The 14,041-nt window shown below is 37.7% G+C and overlaps 1 protein-coding gene across 1 annotated transcript in view; it reads right to left on the bottom strand.

Annotated features, from left to right (window-relative positions):
• Positions 1-14,041, bottom strand: part of ctnna2 (catenin (cadherin-associated protein), alpha 2) — a 353,288-nt gene that overhangs the window by 84,447 nt on the left and 254,800 nt on the right. Inside the window, exon 9 of the mRNA XM_080879193.1 lies at positions 302-454. Within this exon, the coding sequence (XP_080735319.1) occupies positions 302-454 (153 nt within the window). The remainder of the gene's footprint in view (positions 1-301; positions 455-14,041) is intronic.

The raw sequence follows: 14,041 nt of genomic DNA, 5'->3' as shown, positions 1-14,041 counted from the left end.
AAGTGCACATGAACATGCACACTTGCTTCTGTTAGTGCATTTAATACACAGAATATTCTTTTCAGTCCAGCAGTTTATTTCTAGGGAAATGAAAAGGTAAAAAAAACCCCACCTCTACATTTTTTTAATTATTACATGTTCAGTTGCAGTTTGCCTGCTCACTCTTTCATTTAAATGTAAAATGTAAAGTTATAAACTTTCTATATTTTTTTCTTGCTACGCGTCATTTAATATAAAGTAAGAGAATCAGTGAGCATGTGTACGTGTGTGATTGTGCCCCCGTGTTTAATTCATGACTGACCTCCACCAGCTTGTTGGCGTGCTCACGGAACACCTGGGCGTACTCCTTGACCTCCTTCTCGTTTCCACTCTTAGCTGCTTCAATAAGCACCAGCAGAGGGACGTTGGTTTCTAGGAAAGAGTCTGAGATGTGGTCCATCACTGCCTTCCTCAACTAGATTGCAGAGGGAGAGAGACAAGACACAGAAAAGAGGTCATATTATTAATAATATTACAGATGACTTCACTCTATTACATTTGGCAGTGATTACATATCACTTAGAATTGTAATGAATATAATGTAGTAACATAATTAGATGAAAGGACAGAGGGAGGAGAAAACAAGAAGAGTGGAGCTAAAAAAACCCCCAAAAAAACTCCAGGCCAGGAGCGTAAATTGCTCATAAGGTGTCATTGCTCCCATAAGGCCTTTTACTGGGGCAGACATTGTGACTTTGTTTATGGAAGCATTTTGTACCAAACTGGCAAGGGACCGGTTGTTTTATAAGACAGTAAATGGATCCTGATCCTGCTCACTGTGATATCTGATGAGATGCCAGAGGAAACAGTATAGAAACCACTATAGACAGGTCCTTTATCTTACACAAAGAGGGAGATATCCACATGAGGCCAAAGCAAAGACAGACAAGAACGACATCAGAGGAAAAGAAAGTAGATTCCCGGACGTGCAAATATTTGTTTTCAGGCTCCTTTCATTTGCAAAGCCTCTGTTACTAATTAATTACTACACTAATGCTCTAATTATTTACCTTTAATAAATACTGCTTATATGTAATGCAACTTTAAAATTCCAGTGGGTTGAATTACCACCGTTGTGATGTGTTTTCACAAAAACGAATTAGAAGGACAGAAGAGGAGAAAACAGTGGCATGAGAAATTAAAAATGGTATCAAACATAGTTAAAGTTTATATAAATTAAAATAATAATGTACTGTTTCGTATTTCTGATTGTATTATAACAACTTTAAGATGAAACTGGTTTTTAGGTCATTTATATATTCCTAAATAACAAATGTTGACTACTACACAGAAGGGAAGAGAAGACTAACAGCACAGAGTGACAAGAAAAAATCATTTAGCCTACAAAAAAAAAAAAAAAAAAATCATATGTTAGTCTGTCAGTCGCACTTAAATCACCTGCGGCAATAACAAACTTAATTGCCAGTCCACAGAGGGGAGGAGAATAATTGAGAATTCTGGAGGGCAGATAATCCATCACCACTACCTTCAGTAACACATTAGATTTGGACAGTTTAGTGGTGAGGACAGGTCTGTAACTGCCCTGAAGCCCACACTCACTGTAAGCATGTAAAGGTTTCTGGATAAAGGAGTGCTCTCACTGTTTTTTCCTCCAGAACTATATACTTGCAGCTCACTGATGTGAAGCAATGCATCTGAGATGCAACACAATACCATAACATGATGCTTTTCTCAAAGGCTGATAAACTTTGCCATTTCTGAATGGGGAATATTGCATCTTATTCTTCCTGTAGAGATGAGACCGGCATCAGTGCTATTCTGTAACCTTGCTATCCTGTCACCTCGTGCAAAGGTGAGGAAACAGTCCAGATACAAATCTTGCACTGCCAGAACCATCTTCACACTGTCCTAGTGATGGTACAGCACAGGGGAAAGTCGTGGTGGATACATGCAAAGATCAGAGTTGTCTGGAGGTCTTATCTTACTTCTTACTTCAGGATATAAAAGGTGACCTGCATTTTGCATGTGGAAAAATAATTACCTTACAACCACTGTGCTATAAGTCCATACTGATCATACAGGTTTTGAATGCAGCATGTTCATATAACATGTATGTTTTCATATGTGTTGTATCTCCATCATATTTATTTCATTTAGATTAGCTAAATAAAATTTTGAACAATTAGAACAGACTCCAGAGCAGATAACAGCACAATGTAATACCATAAGCCATTGGGAAAGATGCCTTACAGAGGCAAATATGCTTACAAAAAACCCAAAAAACAAAAAAGTGATTGGATCTACTTTTTATCTTCTTGAGACAGATAAGACTTAGACTGTGTTATAAATTCTTAAGATTAAAATGAGTTGTAAGTGCAAAACAGTATAAAGAAAAAGAAAAGCATTTCCCATCAATTATGTGCTTTCAGTCATTTCCGTTCTGATGAATGTCACTTGTGCATTAAAGCCAGCAATGTAAAATAATTCTCTCTGTGTTCAATTATCTTGGTATTGCTCAGTGAAATGATTTCTGTTGAGCATTATTGTTAACAGAAACCTCCTTATGGTATTCTCTTTTGTTTGCCAAACACAGTTTAATTTGAATTCTATATTAAAACAAAACAAATAAATTTAAAAAAAAAACAGACCCTTTTCATTTTAAATGTGAAGGTTATAACAATAATCTTAGAGATGATGTCATTTACTGAAATGCAACTGCATAGTAAAATGTCTTCGCAGTTGTTATGAGTAGTTTGTTGTTGATGATGATCAATCATTAGTTAATTGTATAAATACACATGCATGACATGCATGAACCTAAAAGTGCGTGAGGCATTAGGACACTCATGAAAGCCTAACAGTGAAACTAATCCTAATGTTTAAGTGGAGAAACGATACAGACTAGAGATTTCCCAAGTTGCACGCTCTCCTGCACCATCAGCATTCTGATGCCCACACACCACTCCCTCTGAAATCCATCTTCAATTTTTCAGATCTCACCTCCCTCCATACTCCACCCCCACTGTCTCTCCTCTAACAGCCTGTCTGTATTTCACTTACACTTAAAGAAAATAGATCTAGAATTTCAAAAGCTAAAAAAAAGAGGCTTTGCCCATTACAAGTTAGTGGGGGAGCCATTTGTCTCACCTATCAAGCAGTGCAGTTCTAGCTATGAAAGTATTTGTATTTCCTGAGAAGTGAGATGAGTATTAAATTCTGAGTACCATTCATAGCTATGCATTTATTTATTTATTTATTTTTATAGAGCGCTGTGCTGCTGGCTGTAAGAATGTAGACTGCTCAGAAAAATGAAAAGGTTGTGAGACTGCTGTCATGTCAAAGACAAAGAAGTATACGGAAATGTTAAAGGTAATTGATTTGGGCTCATTTTTAATGCTAATAGTTCATTTCTTATAAAACTAACCTGTGTGGTGGGATGTTCAGCCTTTTTTGTTTTTTTAAAGGCTGTCCATTGCGCTGCACTCCCAAATTACATGCTAGCTATTTCTGGCAGAGATTTCATTGAATTTTTCAGAACCACTTAACAGTTGTTGTAACCTTTTAGTCTTTAAGTTTCTTCTTTTGTTTGTGTAGTAAAAAGTAAATGTCACTGTTCAGACACATTGGCAGCTGTTAACAGCTTTTTTGTTTGTTTAATGGAGATAGGTTAACCACTTCTAAATGCAGTACTGCCACCTACAGGCAGTAGAAAAACATTCATGTATCCTATTAATTGCTAAAACAAGGAAATATATGTAAATTTAAAATAAAAAATATCAGGTTTTTGTGAGCATTTGTGAGGACAGCAAGAGCAAGCAGTGGATGGTTACATGGTGGAAAAGGAGTGCTTTAAGCAGCTGTTTAAAAAGCTTGACAAAAGTTGCAACAACCTATTTTATCATGTGACAGCATGGCTGTAAAGTTCCCGAAGAGTTCCTTTAAATATCGTGATATAATTGTGAGGTTTGGTTTCTGGTAATAGATCTTTGGGAGAAACACTATTTTATGCCTGTCAAACTGTGTTATATTCATCATACATTCATTAAAAAAAAAGCAGAACATGTTCTGTGTTTTTGCATCAGCTCATATAAACAAAGTGCCTAAAAAACAATTTAAAATAGTTTCTTTGCTAAGTTGTGTGTTATGATACAACACTGGTTCATCCATTGTGTTCGGTGCCATTTATATGCTTGAATGATCCATAGATCAGTGTTAAGTGGCTTAAGGAAAAAAAACAAAACCAAAAATCAAAAAAAAACCCCAACAAGACAAACATTCCCTTGAAAATGGTATTGCACTGACTGAAAATGAGTGAAAAAGCAGACAGCACACAGAGAGATACAGCCTGACTGCACAGCTCTGGGATGAATTAGAAATCCAATGGTGATTCTGGCTTTACTGCCACAGTATCTGACCTCACAAATACTTCTGATCCTCAACAGGAGAACATTCTTGCACTCAAATACCAAAATCTTGTAATGAGCCTACCAAGACAAGTGGAGGCTGATCAAATGGCATTTGCAATTGGGATTGTATGTTTACTCCAACAAGCATGCAAACAACTGTAGCAACTCTGTTTCTGTTAGTTTTATCTTTCTAACTAGTTTACTAAGCTTTTTATATGCTTTTATAAACTATCATACTAATAGCTAAATGTAATACTGGCTTTTAAATGAACATGTAAACGAACATTGACTGTTGGGGAACTAGCTAGTAACCGTGCAGCATTAGATTTAATGTAGGGCCATCTTTTTCATGATCAAACAAACTCCACATGTTGAAAGGTTCAGGAACAGTAAAGTAAACTAATAACTCAGCATAACCAGATATAAAAATACTGGAGGCCTCCAGTGATACCTCTCAGCCTCCTAGTAGATATACCTATGGTATCAATTTGAAGCTGCTACGTCACGTCGTTCTTGAGTTATCACATTCACAAACTTAGGTGTCCATGTTGGCTGTCAGCCCAGCCGGGTCATGACAAACACCCATCACCCTTTTTTTAGCTTAAGGGTAATAAAAAAAAAAAAGCCACTATGCACAAAAAACACCTTAAATATAACAAAAATATCACAACGTAACTATTTTTAAAACCATTTTTAAAAGGTTAAATAAATAAATACATTCCAAAAGTTAGATAGAGATACATAAAGATTACCATTAATGGTCATATGTATGCAAAGCATGTTTTTTTTAAAACTAGCACACCAACAAATGTAGATAGATGACCCAATGTCACTGTTACATTGGTTGTCGAGCAGAACTGAAGAGGCATTTGAAAAATCATCAATGTCATTAATGAAAAAATCATCTAGCTGTAATAAAATGTGATTACAACTGGATTTTAATATGTTTTTTTCTGTTTTTTTGTGGACCTATAACATGAGGATGATCAATGGTATTCACTTCACCTGTCAGTGGTTTTTAATTATTGTTACATTATTCCTGCACCATGCTACTTATTCAGCACAGTCGTTTAATCCAAAGATACATTCAAATCCCAACTGACAATGAAGTGGTTAACATAAAGAATAAAAAAGAACAAACATTTAAATGATTAATAAATCTTGTCATAACTTTGTTCAATGATAAGAGGGTGATCCTCAAAAATAAGATGAGCAATCATTTGTTGCATCTGCTCTGTTGTGAGGAATCTGCAGTTTGTGGGATTAGGCATCTGTTCTGTCACAAAAAAAAAAAAAACTGATCCTGAGGGAAATTTTTGCAAACATTCACTATCATCAGTGTATCACTGGAAAACAAAGGATTGCACACACATGCATGAGAGACTCTAGTAACTTGACTTGTTTACAGTGGAAATCGTGGATTCCCATATGGAAAAGAAATAGTAAAAACTTATATGTGATTACTCATGAAAGTGGCCACTTTCATGAGTAAATCATATAAGGCTTACATGATTTACTCATGAAAGTGGCCACTTTCTCATTACTTTCATACATTGTTTTAGTAAGTATCCAAAACATACAAGTTTCATTATGTAATTTTTCAAGGGATCTTATATCTGTTTTCACTCTTATATGCTTTTCATACAAGTTTCACACAAGACAGATACAAACTTTATAAGATTTATATATATCTTTTCCATATGGGTTTGAATCTGGAAGAGAACACCGTGGTGGATTTTTGAATGTTTACTTTTGCACTTTAGTTTCTGTTACATTTCACTTGTGATTCGGAACACATAGTGGTGGGTACCTTAGAGTCAGCACAGGAAAGTTTCTTATTAAAATGTCAAGAGCAATCACAGCTTAAGCGGCTAGAGTAATGGCTGAGGGAAAACAGCCCGAGCAAATCAAAAATTAAATAATAGCCCTCATATATGATACCTATCAGGCAGCATTGAAAGATGATGAGTGAGAGGAGAGTGCGGAGATGAAACGGTGAGAGAGTGACTGAGAGGGCGTCAATAGCCTGTAGACAAACACATATGATACCTAATCCCAGAGTCTTAGTATATCTTGCAAAATAAAACACTCGTCCAGGGAATCCAGTGTTGAAAACAAGGAACCTCAGAATAAACACTGATTTGTCATTGTAGCGCTCCCCAAATTTCCAAGCCCATTGTGTGCTCAGCATTTACTCTCAATATAGTGGCTGCTGATCGCCAGAAATAAGCAGCATGTTTTTTAATAACTTTGGGGGTCTGACAATTCCTGAACACTACTGAGGTAATAAATTGTTATGAAGCACTTTCTTGTAAACAGTTAAATAGGAAGAAAACTGGCATTTATGTGGACTGAAGCTTCTGGTTAACTGGAGGAACAACCCCATTACATGCTTTCTTTTAAGCTCCAAACCTTTTCTTTAATAATATTAAGACATATTTCTGGGTGCTAAATGTTTAACAGCTAGCTAACTGCTAAGTTTGTCTTTCTGCTGAATGGTGCTGGAGGGAAGTGCACTGGCTCCATGTTCAAAACAGCGGCTTTTTAAATCTAGAATTTCTACTAAATCCATATACTGTGTATAAGGGATGGGCTTAATGCACTGAGATTACTGGTCAAAGTCTTGATGTTAAACATGAACTATTACCATAGTAGTGTTTTGAAGAGCAAAGGAAAAAAGGGGGAGGGAGATTGCACAACCATACACTAGATAGGTCCATTTGAAAGTACCATGCTTTTTCCTCTTTTTTGATTCTAATGGGGACCATAATTTAAAGGTGAGCATCTTGTATTTAACATGCCTTTAGCCTACGTTTATGACCACTGTTTATTGAGATCATGGATCAAGAAGCAAGCTGTTTTCCCGCAGACTTCTATATAAACAAACTTCATTTTAGCGACAAAAAAAGGTTACATTTAACCTGCAGCTAGGACTGCATCTGCATGGTGTAAATAATAATATACACAGTAAAATGGTAAATAAGTAAACTAAGGTTTTATATATCTGGACATTAAAAAAAAATAACAACAAAAGCAAAAAAGCAAAAGCATGAGGTACTTAGCAGGTCTCATGATTAGGTAAATGCCATTTGAGATGAACAATGACACAGGACATATTAAGACTATTATATATTTAACAAACACAAATGCCAAAATTTGAAAAAAACTAAGTACACTCTATGATTCATTATCCTCTAGAACAGCGGTCTCACGGACACCGGTACTGGTCCGTGAGTCGTTTGGTACCGGGCCGCGAGAGTTGAGGCTCGGGTGTGAAATGTATGGTTTTCAGGGGTTTTATTGGTTTTTAGCGTTATTTTGTTATCGTTTTTATCGTTAACTCAGTTTTCCTGGGTCTTTTCACGTGTGTTATGAATAAATCTTATTTTCTTCTGTACCGGTACTAGTTTTATTTTGTTGTATTTATCCGCGACTCCTTAAAAGCCGGTCCGTGAAAATATTGTCAGGCATAAACCGGTCCATGGCGCAAAAAAGATTGGGGACCGCTGCTCTAGAACCTCCTTTAGCAGCAATGAAATAATTGTTTTCGATATGACTTGTGAATTGTGGATCAGCCTTCTTTACAACACTACTTCAGGTCATTGACATTTATGGGCATTCATTTATGCACAGCTCTCTTAAGGTCCTGCCGCTTCATTTCAGTGGGATTGAAGTCTGGACTGCGTCACTTCAACACCTCAGTTCTTTTTTTCCAGCCATCTTGTTATAGATTTGCTGCTGTGTTTGGGATCATTATCCTGTTTCATGTCACAATTTCGGATAACTTTTTTAGCTGTCTAACCTCACATTTGACTCTAGAATTCTTTGGTATCCGGTCTTTAAGTGATGACGTGATGAATCCTGCGTCCGGGCCCAAAGTAGTCTGCATTTATAAGGCTGTTGTGTTTTTAATATGTTTATGTTTTAATGCTTTGCATCTTGTTCTGTTTAATCTGAACAGTCAGTGATCACTGTCTGCTTCTCTCGGTTTTTATTACCGCTAATCATTTTAAAGCTCAGTTTTTAACCCTTACGATGTATCTACAGGCCAGCCCATGCAGCAGTATATTAATGACTAACCTCATACTGTGGATAGATTATCTCGGTAGTTCTCCTGACTGACGTTTGGTCCGTTTACAGCATCCTGCCATGCGATTGCATTTGCCCCTAACCATTGGGAACCCTCACATTAACTTTTATCGAGTGGAAAAAAGTCCTCCGTTCGTTAGCGTTTATCCTCCAGCTTTACTGTTTATATTATGCTAACATAGCTGTTTCGCTAGCGATCACGTATCACATCATTATATACCAGCTAGCTCAACTTCAGTAACCCTACAAACTTCACTGCTGTTTACTTTCCTGTCTTCATTTATGTTGGAAGTAATAGCAGAGCTGTATGTTTTAATTTGTTTCATAAATCCCTCAGTCAGAACATGGTATATTATATATAGATGGAAGCTAGCGAGCTAACTCCCTGCTAACTTCTAACTCTGTTAATAAATGTCATAAATTCCATTTTCATGGATGCCTGGATGTTAAACTTAATTGCTACAACTGGTAGAGCAGCCACAATGATTATTTTATTACAGATAAAAGAATTTAGACAGTTTTTCAACTCTCAGTAATGCTGCACTGATCATTTGACTTAGGGACCCGCAGCGAAGTTTGGGCCCAGACATGGCTAATGACTTCAGACTTAAAGACCGGATACAGTGACGTTCATGATCACCAAGCCTAATTTGTCACCTCTCCACCATCATGACTGACAGTTGGTATGAGGCACTCGTGATGATATGCTATTTGTTTTTCATCCACCATTGCTAAACATTTTTGCTCTCATCTATCCAAAAGAAGTCTAGTTAAAAGTTAAATCTTTTTTTTTTAATAATACTGTCATGAACATAAGCATTTAACACACTAAGGACAGCAGAGTCTAAAAAAAGCTCCTGAGTTTAGCATGTTTTTGTGTGTTTGAGGATTGCACAGTCTGACCTTGGAGTAAATTTGCCAGGATGTCCACTCCTGGGTAGACTGAAAGTGGTCTATGGTGTCTAGTTGTTAATAATTGTGCTCACTATAGAATGGCGGACTTCAAATTGTTTGGAAATGGCCTGACAATCTTTCCCAAATTGATGGGCAGCAACAATTGCTTCTCCTACAATCACTGATGATGTCTTTCCTCCTTGGCACGGTGTTAACACACACCTCGATGCTCCAGGGCTGCAAACTTCCAAAACGTCTGCTTTTATAGAGGCGGTCACACTTGCTGATGATTCATTAATCAAATAAATTTTATTAGTAGCTCCTGGCTGCTACTTACCTTCTTAATTCCTATGGAAGAAGTAAGGGTGTGCTTAATTTTTCACACAGTGTTTCTGCATTTTGGCCTAAGTTTTGCTAAAAAGAAATAATGACATGTTTAGTATGACATGTGTTGTTGTTAATTTGAGGCCATCTTTACCTAAGTTTGAGACCTGCTAAGTGCCACATGATTCATCATGTCTTCACGCATTACAATTTAGAATTGACAGAGGGTGTACTTTCTTTGTCACATGATTCACTCTTTCTCTCTATATAGATTAGATTCTTTGAGACTATTCCTGCTTTTATTTAAAACAAATGTCTTCCATCTGCCTGTAACATCTACTGTGCGACCAGACGCGATGATCAGCCTGCAGCATGACGACAGTTGAGCCCAGAGTGACAGAAAATAAATTTGATTAGATTCAGTGGAACTGTTCCAACGTCATTGTCGCTGTGTGTACATGTTACATGTTTCAGTTACATTAGTGCAGTGGTTCCCAAGCTTTTTTTTGCTAGGCCCCCTTTTGTTTTACAAGAAAATTTTTTGCACCTATGTTTGTCCGTGATTTGAACAGCCCAGAAAACCAATTCTGCAGGGGAGACCTACCTTGGCACTTGTGCAGGTGAAACCAAAGGGCAGATATGCTTCACCATATTTTCTAGTCTTTGGCTTAGAATGAAGTTGGTTTGGAAACATATTCAGCGATGCTTCATCTTGAGATTGAGAGACCAGTGTCGGAGTGTTAAAGAACAGCTTTGAAATTCTCATGAGTTGTTGCAAAAGAAAAATTACCATCATAATCCGGCTACCCCTTCGGCGCCAGCTGTGGGCTCAAGGCTGGAGCCGAACAAAACACCCTGATAACGACTGTGTTGAGTCTGTTCCTTCCCATTCCATGCAAGGCCACCTGGGTTGGCTGGAAGACTGTTTACCTAGCCTGGCAGGATGAAGGACACTGTCTCAGCTGAACTATGGACACGCACACACATGCATATGCACTCACTGACGCATCACATTCCCTACCCCGGATCCAACGCCACCTCCAACGCTTACCTCCCCCATGATGTGGACATCGGGTCAGCTGGAGGCACAGTCGAAGATTGCAGCGGTCCCAGATCAGATGTACACACTGGAACACTTTCCCATGTTGCTTGTCTGTGTTTATTGTGCTATGGTGTGTTGATATCTGTGCATTCCTGTATTATCCTTTTGTGTTACACATTTCGATGTTTTTTTTCCTCGCTACCTAGCCTGACCTGTCTCCCCAATGTGATGTTTGTGTATTGTATGTACGGTCGGCAAGGTCTGTCATCTCGGTTGTGGGCAAAAGACCTGCAACTGACAAATAAAGGCTATCTCATCTCATCTCCTGCTTTGCGTTTGTGTGGGCGCCCCATGCTAGCAGTGTCCAAGCATTTTTTTCCCCCCATTTTCATACCGCGCCCCCCCTGCAATGGCTCTGCGCCCCCCCTAGGGGGCGGGCCCCACACTTTAGGAAGGTCTGCATTAGTGGATGTATAGTCTCAACACGCAGTTCACTGAGTGATACTGATTGTCTTATTGTGTTTGCAGAAGATGAAACGTACTTGTGGAGATGCTTCATGATTAATGCTGAGTGAGGAAGTTTCTGGTTTCTGGTAATGCCAGTAATTATTTGTTATCTAATATTGTTTTTGCTATTTCTGTTGTGTATGAACAAAGCTCCTACGTTGTTCAAGATGTCCGCTCAAATGCTTTTTTTTCTTACCAATAAATTATAAAAAATATAAACAGATTAAAATTTGATCATGTTCAAAGTCATCTTCCTGGGCATGTCCAGACAGCTTCCAATTCAGCTATTATTGTTAGATTAATGACCATTTGCACTCTGCTCCCTGTGAATCTCAAGGATTGAGGCAGGTGCTGAAAGCCTGGACTCCAGCTATGACCAAGCAGTTGTCAGCAGTTTAAGAGTCCACATTTTCTAAACCCCAAGGGCAAAGTGTCAGGTGGGGAGCTAGACCATGAGCTTGCTCGTCAGTTTTATTCAGTATTTATCAGGTTGTGCACCGTAAACGTGTAACCGCTGGAGTGAGTTCTGTTGTAATGTCCTGAGGACTCAGAGAGGAAACTCAGCGAAAAAAATTCACATTCAGGCCCATTTTCATCTGTGAAATTCTCCTTCCTGTCGGTGTCAAGAAGTTTAACTGCTCATTTATTCCCCGAGATATCGTAAAATAAGAAAAAAGAGTGTCTCAGTTTTTCTATATGATAAAGAAAAGCTGCTGTAGTAAATGAAAGAAATCTGTGAGCACAACTCTTTCGAATTAAATTTTATTATACAAATTATAGAAAAGGTTCTGGTAGCTCATTGCCCAGACTGTCCTGTAATTATAATACTGAAAGTTTTTGTTAAGTCACAGAAGATGTCCCATTTTTTCCAGTAAGGATCTATTTAAAAAACAACAACAACAACAAAAATGTATAAAACCTGGAATCTTTCTGTCATTTAATTACTTTGGTATAGTAAAAATAAGCTCGAGGAATCTATGAAAATATAGTTTAAAGTCAAAAATGTATCCTGTCCTTCACATTTTCCAAAGCTGCCCATCTGGCCGGATTGATAACACAACTTCCACTTTTAAAAATGTCAGCAATGACAAAAAGAGTCAAGATGAGGAACTTGGTGGTGAAATCAGTCAAATTCAATTAGGGTATGATGATCTTTATGGACCTCAGGACTCTTCATATAGAGCATGTTAGAGCCTAAATATTATTTTCATAAAATAATATATAAAAATTATTTTCATTAAAGTGATTACAATATTTAGGTATAGAGAAATGTACTATTTAAGGTAGTTACTACTATCATTTGTGAAACTAGTGATCTGAAACTTTAGTACAGAGGAACGAATGTGTTAGAGATGAGGAAAGAAGCCAGTGTGCTCAAATCAGAGAGAGACTGACTCATTCTAAGCTCTGGTCTGTTCAGGGTCACAAAGCCATGATGTTATGTTAACTCATTTCTTTGCAACAGATAATGACTGGCGCACACAAGAATGTTTGCCTTGAATCTATGTATGTCAGCAGTTGATCAGCATAGGAAGTGACTGTGAGGAAAAAAGAGGTTTTTATCATATCAATATATGATATTGGTATTTACATTTATATTTTTACAGGCTGATTTCAAAGACCTGAGGAATCATTGTAAAATGCATTTTCAGCCTACAGCTGAAATCTATAAAGCCAATTTTAAGCACAACATACTTCTTTCTTTCTATCCACACACACTGTGTAGGTGCACTATGATCCTTTGTTCCAGTTTTACTCATTTCTATCCTCACTGTCCTTCCCTACTTTGCTTGCAATAACAGAAAACACTCACACAGTACTTTGCCATGTCTCGAATCCTACTTACAATTGCAAGTATGAGTGCATAAGCACGCTCACGCTGACAATTATTACAACACGCAGTGCATTATGAGTATCCAGATGGTGTACCCACAATGGTCAAAAAGTTGAGTGCGATCTGTTCTTAAGAGACTAGAGGAAGGAAAAAGTGGGAGAGACTATAAATATCCCAGTTCTAACAATAAAACCGGGATATTATTATTTTTTAAGGGCAAACAAAAAACAGACACCAAAGTAGCAGTTTAGGGGGGAGTGGGGCTGGGGAACCGAACCAGGGTGGGTGCAGGGTCTAAGCCGAGCAGAATAAAAGAAAGGGAGGTGGGGTGGTATGAACTGATCTCCAAAAGGCATACAGTTAAACACAATACAACATTTTTTTCAACATTTAAGCAATGGGTTTTGCTTTGTACAGTTTTAGAATGAATAAAAGGAAAGGAGTCCTACTCAAAAGTTGGGGCACCCCAAGAGATCTGAGCTTTGAGATAACTTTTACTAAGGTCTCAGACCTTAATTAGCAAGTTCACAATCATCGTTTGAAAAGGCCAAGTGATGTAAATTTCAAAGCATTTTAAATACTCAGACTCCTGAAACCTTGTCTAAGCAATCTGCATCCATGGGCTTCTCTAAGCAACTGCATAGCACTCTGAAAATTTTAATAATTGATAACCGCAAAACAGGAGAAGGCTATAAGAAGGCTGCTTTATGCCTTTTGGAAATCAGGTCATCTTTTACTCACTTATTTATTGATAGCAACCGAAACTTTAACCAGGGGTGCTCAAAGCCACTATGTAGACAGTGTACTACAAGGAAGTGTACTAACAGAAGTATCCAACATGAAAAATGGTGCTTGTCTTGCTCTAAGCATTTGTGCTCTGTGTGAAGTCAGGTTTTCCTGTGCTCCGCAGTGTGTTACAGCGCCACATCGCTAGTCTGTCCTAAA

The sequence above is a fragment of the Rhamphochromis sp. 'chilingali' genome (assembly GCF_963969265.1).
Source record: "Rhamphochromis sp. 'chilingali' genome assembly, chromosome: 4".
NCBI classification, from domain to species: Eukaryota; Metazoa; Chordata; class Actinopteri; order Cichliformes; family Cichlidae; genus Rhamphochromis; species Rhamphochromis sp. 'chilingali'.
The sequence above is the reverse complement of the archived record's forward strand: the minus strand, read 5'-3'. Positions and strand labels throughout refer to the sequence as shown.